This window comes from Hibiscus syriacus, unplaced genomic scaffold, assembly GCF_006381635.1.
Source record: "Hibiscus syriacus cultivar Baekdansim isolate YM2019G1 unplaced genomic scaffold, ASM638163v2 tig00110163_pilon, whole genome shotgun sequence".
Taxonomy (NCBI): Eukaryota; Viridiplantae; Streptophyta; class Magnoliopsida; order Malvales; family Malvaceae; genus Hibiscus; species Hibiscus syriacus.
This window is the reverse complement of record NW_024062610.1, coordinates 425,991-439,139: the sequence shown is the minus strand read 5'-3', so window position 1 is coordinate 439,139 and position 13,149 is coordinate 425,991. Positions and strand designations below refer to the sequence as shown.

General features: G+C 37.4%; 1 protein-coding gene across 1 annotated transcript; it reads right to left on the bottom strand.

Annotated features, from left to right (window-relative positions):
- Positions 1–8,708: 8,708 nt before the first annotated feature.
- LOC120216658 (polyadenylate-binding protein RBP47-like) lies at positions 8,709–12,772 on the bottom strand. Its single transcript, XM_039214010.1, has 6 exons — positions 12,236–12,772; positions 10,786–11,266; positions 9,701–9,759; positions 9,493–9,623; positions 9,281–9,377; positions 8,709–9,053 (listed from the first exon to the last, which is right to left on the bottom strand). Exons 1-6 carry the CDS (start codon positions 12,599–12,601, stop codon positions 8,892–8,894), a joined length of 1,296 nt encoding a protein of 431 aa, XP_039069941.1. The 5' UTR covers positions 12,602–12,772; the 3' UTR covers positions 8,709–8,891.
- Between the last annotated feature and the right edge of the window lie 377 nt (positions 12,773–13,149).

The window sequence follows — 13,149 nt, the reverse complement described above, 5'->3', positions numbered from 1 at the left end:
TCCTTTCGAAAATTACGAGAATAAGATGGTGAAACCCTAGCCAAGCTAGAGACCATTATTGATGAATTCCAAAAACAAGTCGACAAACTTCGGATGGAAGGCTCCAAAGACACTTTCGTTTGGAACGAGCTCGGCATAGAGTGAAGGCCGGAGATGCAGTCATTCGAGACCTTTTTTGGGGCAAGCAACTCGTCACCCGCACAAGTTTAGCCAAAGGAGCTGGAACGGTTCGACAGGATATTCAACCGGTGAAGAAGCGGAAGACGAATCAACTTGCCAGAGGCTGTGCGGGATCTATACCATCAAAAAGTTTTTTGTCTCTTCAGACGTAACATTTTTGTCCCTAATAAGGATTATTCATAATAATAGGCACATTTTTCGGATCAATGCCTCGGACATTTCATGCTTCATGCATTTAAACATTTTGCATTTTGTTCATTTCTTTACATTCACATTAACTATCTTCACATGATTCATCAAAAAATGAGAACACTTCGACCCTATGACATATAAGGAGCTTTACCAACAGTTGTTCGACGCACATGTGGTGTCACCATATCCAGAGAAATCCATGAAGCCCCATACCCCAGGTAGTATGATGAGAACGCTCATTGTAGTGGAGTCCCATGGCGCACTATCGAGAATTGCTCCACAATCAAGAGAATCATACAGAAAATACGTAACAAGAATCGGATCGACTTCAACAACTTGGGGGCATCCAAGTGAGGAATACCATTTCATCATTTGAGACATTTTGTTTGAATTTGTTTTTTCATTTTTTTCTCAAGTTTTTATAAGGACTTTTAAATAAATTTATGTTACTTTAAAGATGTTAAGCAATGGATCACATTTGCAAGCTTGCAATTCTTTGAATATCATTCGAATTAAGAAACTCTGTGAATGGTTCAAAGTTACGGATCTTTGACAAAGTAACATGTTTTAAAACAAGGACCTTGACTTTACCCAAAATATACCCTCAAACACCGTACCCTGCTCTTACAATTAACTAATACAACCTTTTCCTTTCATAAGGTACGGACAACATGGGGCATCATTTGCATATGACAATTACTATGTTTTTTATTTAATGACGATGATGATCTTTACAAATGAAAGAGTCGAGTATGTGAATCTAGTTTAGGTCAGTTTCTTGAAAATTAAACTCTAAAGAGGAAATTTTTTACTTTCAACAAACACCTAAGCTATAACAGGTTCTTCTTGACAATCTTAAGAAATTAAATCCGTAAAGCTGAGCTATTCCACTAAGGCAATTGGTTATAGAGGAAACTTGAAAGCCCTGGTCTTATGAGTAGATTACGTTCAAACCATGACATTGCTCGGACACTTGGCAATTCGGTGTTTGCTCCACTGCTCTTGTCAGGCTGAAGACTCTGTGATGAAATGAACCCTTCAGTGAACTTGATGAAACTGATTATAATGTTAAGTGGTCCCTCTAAAGCAATTGGTTAAACGCCCCGGCTTTATGGATCCAGCTTGCCGGATAACGAAAAATTAAATCAAATTTATCTGAGCAAGAAATTTTCGGTAATGTTGAACTAAGGGAGTTAAGGAACACCTGTTATAGTCGACTATACACGAGCACTCAAGAATTTCATTTTTAGACCGATATTTTTCGCACTGCCTTTGTTGGAGGAGCCTACAAAGCTTGAACAAATGGAAGATTTCAGAGGACCGAAATAAAATGTCTAGTAATTGATCATTCTAGTTGCGTCATTATGTCCGCACCCAAATGAAATGCCAAAGCATATTTCGATATTTAAAAAAATGACATTTTGGGTTACCAAAACCTTAGAAAGGAGGCCAACCTAAAGGCAACTCATCCATTTGAACATTTGTCAAAGATTTGTAACTCTGAAAGCATTAAAAGAGCTCTTGATTCCTTTGATATTTTTTGAACTCACATTTACAATTTGATTCAATTGCGAACAATATTTTACAACATTTTTATCATGTCTCTCCTAAAACAAGAAAAAGGAAAAAACATTTTCAAGCAGAACAGTCTCAGATATGAAAGGTATGTAAAGCCAAAGCTCGGGAAGCAAATGGGGCACGATCCATTCCAAGGACCTGATTGACAGACAAAGCACGAGACTCCATCCAAAAGATAACACATAATTCATCCATATTGCATGCATCTTAAACATACTTAGGTGCATCACATTCATCATTTTAGCATACACGTTTTTGCAGCTTTTAGAGTCAAGTTTTGACTTCAGGATGAAGGATACTTGATTCTCAAGTGCCTTCGAAGAAGGATGGTGGTTGATTAACTCGGCAGTAAGAAGCTACACCTCAACCGACTTGACATCTTAGAACCAATTTCAGATAGGTTCGAGAACCAGTTCAAAACAAATCCAGTTCGACACAAACTCAACCATGAGCAGTATGTTTCCAGTTAACACTTTCAAGCCAGATTTCAATTCCACGACGAAAGATATCCGGCTCACAAAATTTGGCGAAAGGGGCCATCATTCATTTAAAGGAAATTTACAGCACAACTTAAGTCAAGAAAAGTTGTCTGTCAACAAACAACTGGTTGTCAATAAACAATTTCTCAATTTCAGAGCCAATTTCAACTTCACAGCGAAGGATATTGGACTCCAGACAACGCAAGTTCAACTTCACGACGAAGGGACCGCTGGTTGTCAACAAACATTTCTCAATTTCAGAGCCAATTTCTGCTTCACAGCGAAGGATATTGGACTCCAGACAACACAAGTTCAACTTCACGACGAAGGGACCGCTGGTTGTCAAAAAAACAACTTCCCAATTTCAGAGCCAATTTCAACTTCACAACGAAGGATATTGGACTCCAGACAACACAAGTTCAACTTCACGGCGAAGAGGCCACTGGTTGTCAATAAATAACTTCCCAATTTCAGAGCCAATTTCAACTTCACAACGAAGGATATCGGACTCCAGACAACACAAGTTCAACTTCACGACGAAGGGACCGCTGGTTGTCAATAAATAACTTCCTAATTTCAGAGCCAATTTCAACTTCACAACGAAGGATATCGGACTCCAGACAACACAAGTTCAACTTCACGACGAAGGGACCGCTGGTTGTCAATAAACAACTTCTCAATTTCAGAGCCAATTTCAACTTCACAGCGAAGGATATTGGACTCAAGACAACGCAAGTTCAACTTCACGACGAAGGGACCGCTGGTTGTCAAATAAACATTTCCCAATTTCAGAGCCAATTTTGACTTCATAGCGAAGGATATTGGACTCCAAACAACACAAGTTCAACTTCACGACGAAGGGACCGCTGGCTGTCAATAAACAATTTCCCAATTTCAACTTCACAACGAAGGATATTGGACTCCAGACAACGCAAGTTCAACTTCACGACGAAGGGACCGCTGGTTGTCAATAAACAATTTTCCAATTTCAACTTCACAACGAAGGATATTGGACTCCAGACAACGCAAGTTCAACTTCACGACGAAAGGACCGCTGGTTGTCAATAAACAATTTTCCAATTTCAACTTCACAACGAAGGATATTGGACTCCAGACAACGCAAGTTCAACTTCACGACGAAGGGACCGCTGGTTATCAATAATCAATTTCCCAATTTCTGAGCCAATTTCAACTTCACAACGAAGGATATTGGACTCCAGACAACGCAAGTTCAACTTCACGACGAAGGGACCGCTGGTTGTCAATAAATAATTTCTCAATCTCAGAGCCAATTTTAACTTCACAGCGAAGGATATTGGACTCGAGGCAACGCAAGTTCAACTTCACGACGAAGGGACCGTTGGTTGTCAATAAACAATTTCTCAATTTCAGAACCAATTTCAACTTCACAACGAAGGATATTGGACTCCAGACAACGCAAGTTCAACTTCACGACGAAGGGACCGCTGGTTGTCAACAAACAATTTCACAGTTCCAGAGCCAATTTCAACTTCACGGCGGAGGAAATTGGACTTGGAACAATACAACTTACTTGGATTTCAACTTCATGACGAAGGATATCCAATTCCAGGCTCAGCTTAACGACGAAGGGGCCACCCGCGGTTTCAACTTCACGACGAAGGGAATCGTGCACACAAGCAGCATCCATCTCTAGATTGGATTTCAACTTCACGACGAAGGATATCCAACTTAAAGAAGGAGTGTCTGTCAATAAACTTTCCAGTTCCAGAACCGATTTCAACTTCACGGCGAAGGATATTGGTCTCAAAACAATACAACTTACTTGGATTTCGACTTCACAACGAAGGATATCCAATTCCCAGGCTCAACTTCACGACAAAGGGGCCATATACATGTACAACTTCACAACGAAGGGTATCATACCCCAACGGATTGACTTAACCTCACGACGAAGGGGTCATCTGTAACATCACAACACCAAAGTCTTCAGTTCAAGTTCCACCTTCACGACGAAGTATCTTGAGCCAGAAGACGATTCAGAGGCCACTTGTCAAAAGCTTTGAGCTCGTTTTCAACTTCACAACGAAGGATTTCATGCTCAGAATTTTCTAGTTCAACTCACGGCGAGGGATTCATTTTGTGTTTTAGACCAAATATCGGATTTCAACTCTAAAACAGAGGATATTCGATGGGATTTCACCCCTATATGGATGGTGTTAAATTTGGATACATTCATGTTAAACAAAAAATGTGTCTTTTAATCTTTGTCCTACACCCGTTACACGACTATGGACAAAGAGGGGCAGCTGTAAACACACTTTTTTTTAACCATTCATTCAATATTTTATTAACTTTTTGCACCCCACATAGTTAGAAAACAATAACCCACTCAGACACTACCCAACAACTTTCCCCTTCCATTGTGCAACCACTACCCCCACTAACTCAAAACAAATCCCATAATTTTCTCCTTTTAGTTACATTTTCTCTCTTCTTTTTAAGGGGGCCATCATCTTGGTTTTAGGGGGGAGAAGGAGTTCTTGGCGGGGGCTCAGTTAAAAAAAAAGGATATGAAGTCATGTGAAACAAAAATTAATATCCAAGAATGCACAAAAATGGGGATGGTTAAGTGTTTTATGATTGTTTTGCTTCTGGGTTTCTACCACTTGTCCATGGTTGCAACATCGGGGAAGGAGAAGAGCCGTAGGAAGACTTACATCGTGCACATGGCTAAATCCGAGATGCCAACGAGTTTTCAACACCACACTCACTGCTAACCTATGCAGAAGCTAAGCTGCTCCAATCTCTTCACTCACTCTTTTGCAAATACGAAAATAGATTACCTCCAATTTATTTTTTTATTTTTCCTTCTTTTATTTCCTAATTCGAAGTATTAATGTTATAAATTGTATATTCGCTGCTGCAGTTAGAAAATAACTCTTCTTCTCTCTCCTTTCTTTCCCATTTCTACATTATTTTAATGAACATAAATAAAGATTTTTGACTTTTTGCTGTGTTCATGTTGTTTTTGTCGGTTTGTTAACAGGTGAATTCTCTAGATCCAGCTTTGAATGTAGGCACGTGGACTGAAGAAGAAGACTCGAGACTGGAGGCTGCCATCGAAGAACAAGGATATTGCTGGTCAAAGATTGCCACATGCAGGTCTTCACGAACCGATAACCAGTGTTGGGGGAGGTGGACGCAAATTCTTGCTTGCCCATTGACATGGTGAAGCCAAAGAATCGGAGCAAGATTTCATGATCAAACCCCAGAGTACCACCCCTTCCATCGGCACTTCCCAGTGGCCCATCCTCCTCAAAAACTACGACCGTCTCAACGTCCTGCTTTATTCCAATCACTTTTGTTCGAAGCTTGTGGGAGAACGGTGAATCCTTTGAACGGAACCGTCGGTATTTTTATGGACAGGAAACTGTCGTGTTTGCCAAGCGACGGTGGAAACTGTCGTGTTTGCCAAGCGACGGTGGAAACTGTCTTACGAGGAAGAACTCTAAGGGCGATGCCTGAACTAATGGCTCCCACACCACCATCCGATGAAACATCGGGGGCTACGGTTACGTACACGTTGAAGTTGCAAGAAACAACGATGAATCTTAACTCAAACTATCGCTTCCCATGGTTTCAAGACTGAAGCATGACAATTTTGTCGAGGTGCAAGGTTGCTATGTTGAATGAAATCACCGTGCGCTTGCCTATGAGTTTGCAACAATGGATTCGCTTCATGACATTTTGCATGGAAGGAAGGGGGTTCAAGGGGCACAACCGAGGCCAATTCTCAACTAGATGCAGAGGGTAAGAATTGCAGTTGATGCGGCAAGGGGCTCAGAGTACTTACACGAGAAGGTTCAACCCTCGATTATCCACAAACTGGTATGTGAGAGCAATCTAAAATGCACGTGGAAATGTGCAACCATTTGTGACCAATTCTGTGGCTTCTTCGTGAAAGTAAAACAAAGTCCCAAGTATTTTTAATTTTGGGTAAATTCTCCATATGGCCCCTCAATCATTATGAGTTTTATTTTATATTATTACTTTTTTTTGTTATTTTTTTTTCATTTCATTTATTTAATATTTATTTAATACTTTTTATCTAATATTTTTGACCTTTTAGGGTACACTTTTAACTAGTCAACGGTAAGTAATTCGAATTGAATTTTTAAATTTTGATTTAAATTTTAATTTTTCGTAATTAAAATAACCGACAAATTAATTGGTACCGAAAGGGCAGTTCAAGGGTGCTAATCCTTCCTTGACAGTAACTGACTCCCGAACCCGACACGTTTCTGGTACAACGCAGATCAGGTAAGATGGTGTCCGACCCACCTAAATTCGTTTTAAAATGGTCGGTGGCGACTCCAATCCACATTTTCAAGTCGAAGCCCAATTTCGGGGCCCAACCGAAAGACGGTTGCGACAATCACTAAATTATAGGGTTGGTATTAGAATGACCATCATTTTTAAAATTGTGTTAATATAACTATTGATCTATTTAATTCGGTTCAATATATCCACCCCATGTTAGTATTTAACGGAAGTGCTTACATGGTAGTTAACAAAATGGTGTAATTACATATTTGATCTTCAATACTTGTGCATTCAATTAATTTAGTCCTAATTTTAATTTTATTTAATAAATTAACATCCAATCAGAAGGTGACACATGTTACCATTATATTAAATGATATTTTTTTAATTTAAATTTATTTAATTTAATTATTTATCTTCCAACTAGTTGATGACACACGTCACCATAGGATTAAAGAAAAACTACGAAAAAATAACAACTTAATGGAAACTTCCAGAAACAACATAAGAATGTAGGTAAACACAACCACAAATTTATTTACTTGTTCTAAATCTTTTTGAATAAACTACTTGAATGACCATCAAATTATTGGGTTCGTATCAGAATGACCACCATTTTTAAAATTATGTCAATATAACTATTGAACTATTTAATTGAGTTCAATATAGCCACTCGACGTTAGTATTTAATGAAAGTGCTTACGTGATAGTTAATAAAATTAGTATAATTACATATTTGATCCCCAATACTTGTACATTCAATCAATTTGGTCCTAATTTTAATTTTATTTAATAAATTAATCATCCAATCAAGAGGTGACATATGTCACCATTAGATTAAATTATTTTTAATTTAAATTTATTTAATTTAATTATTTATCTTCTAACCAGATGATGGTGACACGATGAAGGAAAACTAAATTGCAAAGAAAGCCAAAATCGTGTTGGGGGATTTGACCTTATAACCAAGCCCTCACACCACGAAGCCAACCTCCACAATTAGGTTGTGTTTTACAAGAAAATATATATATTTTAGGGGTGGAGTTTCGTCGACGGAAAATGGAGATAACTGTGTGGTTTTAGGGGTTGAAATGAATGTTTTTAAAGTTTTGAGGTTATTTTAAAATGTTTATGTTTTTCTTTAAAAAATATATATGTTTTTAATTTTTTAATTTTTAATAAAAAATTAAAATTACTATATTATGACACGTGTCACTTAACAGAGAAATTAACGTTGTTGACGATCTGGGCACCTAGATGGGTAACGAATGTAACGTTAGGCACCTCGATGAGGTTGGATGGAGCTTCGTCGACGACAAAAGGTGACGACCAATGTGGTTTTAGGGGTTGATATGAAGGTTTTTAAAGTTTTTAGGTTATTTCAAAATGTTCATTTTTCTTTAGAAAAACATGTATAATTTTAATTTTTAATAAAAATCTTAAAAGTGTTAGATTATGACACGTGTCACTCAACAGAGAATTTAACGTCATTGACAGCCTATACACCTAAATGAGTAACGTTTGTATCGTTAGACACCTGGATGAATCAAAAAATAGTTTAAACACCTATTCGGAAAAAGCGGAATAATTTAAACACTTATTTTGGTATTAAGACTTTTAAAAACGGATAATACTACATCAAACCGTTAAAATTGAATAGTGCACAAAATATTTAAACCTAATAAAAAATAATTTGAAAAACACTTTCTTTCCAAAGTTGTTTTTTTGAACTTTTATTATCTTAGTATCAAGATTATTTTGAGATTTGAAAAAAATAAACCACGCTTAATAATGTTCTATAAGAAAACTGAAACGCTATCCAAGTTAACAGTCTTCCAAATAAATATGAATCATAATTATTACTCGGACTAACCCATATGGTCGAACTGATCGACAGGTAGCCATTGTTCGCATTTGTTCGTGACCACACACGTCATCCAAGTCATACATTCGAATCACCAAGTTTCCCTTCTAAACTCGGAGAAAATCAAACAAATGATCAATCCAAACCCTAAAATATCCTACTTAAGGGGTCAAAATTCAGCTCCACTCCACATCTGGAGGGATTTATAAGAATTCTACACAACCAAGAAAGCTACACCTCTCCTCTAGTGTGAGTTGTCTACTGACGAGATACTTTCTTCTGCTGTTATTATTTCAGTTTACTTGTTGCTGATAACTGCCATAGAATGGATACGCCCCATATGCAGCTGCATAAATGGCCGGATTGTGAGGTGATGGCAGAGCATACCCGTAACCATCATACACAGCTCCTCCGTAGTAAGTTCCACCCCACTGGTTACCATAATCTGCTCTGAACTGCAGTATTATCCCAAAATAATAAAAACATCAAATGCAGATAATTTATTCAAATAAATAGCTAACATGATTTTTCAAAGGGGTGTTACAGAAAATGTCATCAGATAACCACTCGACTTTTTAGACGTCGTCCATTTCCACGAAGCACGTAGTGACAGCTTTCTTAATGCTGGCAATGAACAATGTAAGGGGGATAAAGTGGGGGACTGGTGATCAGCAATAGATACCTGCTTATTTGCTGGATTGCGACCCCAAGAGAGTCGCACTGTTTGCTTGCCAATTATAGTTCCATTCAACTTCTGCAACGCCTCCTCAGCATTGTTCCTGTTTAGACTCGAAGTGTCAATAAAGGTAGTAACTCAATAGTACCTATCATACACCTCTAATATTAGTACAAACGGTAAATTAATGGCAAAGCCAATATAATTAGAAATTGTACCTGTTAGTGAATTGTACAAACCCACATCCCTTCCCAACAGGTATTTTAACAGAGAAAATTTCACCATACTGGGAGAAAGGTTGCCTGAGATCTCCCTCGGTCACGTTATGGTCAAGCCCTCCAACAAATATCTAAAATAAGTTTTGATTAGCAAAGGGATACAAATGGCTATAACCCTGAGTAAAAGTGGAAAGAAACGCAAACTCACGGTTGTATTTGAAGAATCTCCATCAGATTGGGTTGAAGCACCATTTAATGCATGGCCACCTTCCAAGAACAAAAGGAAACAAATATGAAGTAAAATCTTAAAAGGTTTAAACCATAACAAGAAAAAAAAATAGATGAGATAAGAATGAACAACAGTGAACCGCCCCAAACTAATTGCGTCAGGGTGCAGTTATAAAACGATGTAAAGAATCATCTGCATGTATGCAGTGTTCCCGACACTGGCATTCTTCTACAATGCAAATTTGAAATTACACAATTGTCACATTTACAAAAGCCAATTTTAAGATTTACTCCAAAAAGAAAAGGTGAGCAAGAAGGTTACAGCCTGTAACCACAATCAGGAGGTTCCTGTTTTACAAAACAATGTAGATAAAATAACCGTTATACGCTTAAACTTCTTCAAATCTGCAGTTCATTGTAACAGTCTATCATAATACTAGTTCTTACCACAGGCAATGGATTAACCAAGTTTCTAATAGTTCCTGCTTTTTTGTTGTTGTTGTTGCTAACCACATAAATCTGAAATCGCCGTAGAAATTTATCATGGTAAAACAATTTACATGATCGCACAACAAAAGGACAGTAATTATAAACAGAAAAATTTAAAAGGCCATAACAAAAGAAGCTAAACCTAGTAGCCCAAGGGAATGGGGAAATTGGAATTTTTCCCCAAACAGAAAATTAGCATTTGATTGCTCGACCAACCTACTATTTCATACCAACACATTCTAATAACCAAAAATGAATCAGACAAACAACAAGAGAGCCAGAATAGACATTTGTAAACAGTGGAAAGGAATCAGAAATTTCCTCAGAGCAAAAATTAAGTCAAAGCAGGTGGGCAAGAGTGAAGTTAACTTTTGCATCAAGAATTGCACAGGATCTTCAAAGAGGGGGAAAATCATCTAGAAGCATACAGCGGAGACAAGTCAAAAAGGTGATAAACGTAAGCACTTAAGCAATAAATGTAAATCTTTAAACAATGTTCTAAGAATTTAAAATACCAATGCTTGAAAGCTTAAGCAAAATGCGCACGAAGAGAAAGAACGTTAAGTAATCAAATACCTTGCGAAGAATACTGTTGCTGATAACCAGAGGATTTCCTGGGAGTTGCAGCACTGATACGCATAGGCCTGCTTGAACAATATACACCATTCATTTCAGTCATGGCATTTGACCTCTCAGTATCATCCCCAAACCTCACAAAGCCATAGCCCTTAGATCTACCAGTATTAGCATCAATTACGACTTTTGCAGCTTTAACAGAAGGATATTTACTAGCAAAAGTTTCATGCAATAGGCTATCAGTAACATCTGCAGCTAAATCTCCGACAAAAATAGAAAGATCAGGACCATTCTCCGAGCGCTTATCTCCCGTGTTAAAAGTTGCCCAGTTTAGGCGGAAAGGTTGATCCATATTAGGCATCAAACTGCCACTATAATTTTGGAGAACTTTCTCTGCCGTTGCATGAGAAAAAAATTCCACAAATCCGTATCCTTCTGATAGGCCAGTCTGCTTATTGCGGATGACCTTGATGGATGAAATCTGCTAAAAAGAATTGCAAATGTCGATTTAAGTTTGGCAAGCAATTAAAACACTTAAAAACAAAGTCCAATGTTTCTTTAACTTTATTTTCACACAGATTCCTCTGTCTTCTCAATTCAACAATGCTTGGTTTGAACTTATGCAGCCTCGCTACCACTATGTGCTAACCTAACATTTAATTAAAATGCAACAAACTTGTTGCATACACGACACATCTAATTTAGCTCAAACAGTCAGAAAAAGATCCTTTTAATTTATCTTGAATTTGACGCTAAATTTAAACATTTTTTATTCATAAAATTCCAAAACCATTTAAAATAATGACTTCTCTAAACTTTTGGACATTCCCAGACTATATGTACATACGTCAAAATCAAATTCGAAGCTTATTTTAGGCTCTACTCAATTAGTTCTATGTATTATTTCTTTATAAAAGCCTTAAATGGCAAATTAAGGTATTGACCCTCATCATGCAATCAGTTTACTAGTTCACACTCATCTCATTCGAGGCATTCGATGAGCAATCAATTATACAACCATACGGCTGCCAACCGCCTAAAAGGCACCAAATGCCTTAATCATAGTGCAGATCTTATCTTTTCCCCTAACTAAGACCTAAAGAGCTCGTTAAGATTGCTATTTAAAGAAATATTTACCATTCGACAATGATTTTCTTAATTGTCGATGGAGATGAATTTTATTTGAAAATATTTCCATAAACAGTACTATACAAGTGTCCCAATCACACTCCAACGACTGTATACATGGATTAAAGAAGACAACAGATCATTAATCAATAATTCGAACTAATTAAATCAATATCAGATGATGCCGTGACTGCAGAGAAACTACGACAATGACAATGTAATAATAAATAACCGATATCATTGAAAAGAAAAATAGAAAGAGAGTTCAATATAAATAATAGCAAATTAAAATAAATATATTTATGAGATAATTTTGTTGAACCTCGCCGGTAGAAGCGAAACAGCTGTGAAGGTAGTTCTCGTCCATCCAAGGGTGCAAATCACCAACCCAAATGGTTTTGTTCTCTCCGCCACCGCTGGATCCTTGTTGTTGCTGCGCGTGATGCGCGGTTCCCTGGTGCTGCTGGAACTGATTATGATGAGGGTGATATGACGGGTAGTGCTGAGGTGGAGGCGGCGGCGCCACTAAGTGCTGCGGTTGCATCATCCGGTGCTGCATTACCATAGCTGCCGTCGGACACTGCATCGCCACCCACTGCGGATGCAATTGTGGCGGTTGTTGGCGTTGGTGGTGTTCTTGCGAAGGTTGCGCTGGTGGCTGCGAATCCGAGCCACTATTTTGCCGCATCCTTATCTCTTTATTACTATAATTACTAACTCTTTTTTAATTAAAAATAAAATAAAAGGTTAAATCAAATGTTTATTAGATTTGAATCTGAGTTTTAGCTTCTAAATATTCCCCGGAAAACAAAAAGAATAGAAGAGAAAAAGAAAGCAGGGCTAGGGTCTACGCAGAGGATTTAACGAAGAGTGCTGAGAAACATGATACGCGGTTGTAGTTTTAATTGCTAGATGAGATATGCGATTCTCGGACGATTTGATCACAACCGTTCATATCGATGAAACGAGATAGAATTTGTATTTAAGGCAACATTTAGTTCTTAGATTTGGGATAATAATCAAATAGTCTCTAAGAACTTCAAAAACATATAATATATTCAAATTAAAATGTATTTATCTAAGTACTTCTGTTAAGAAATTAATTGAACAGTCATGCGAAAAATCCACATATAAACTTATTTAGATTCAATACATTTTTGGTGGAATACTAAATGAATAATTTATTTTTATTTAATTACACTACTGTAAAGTTAGAATCAAAATTCAAATTTTAAA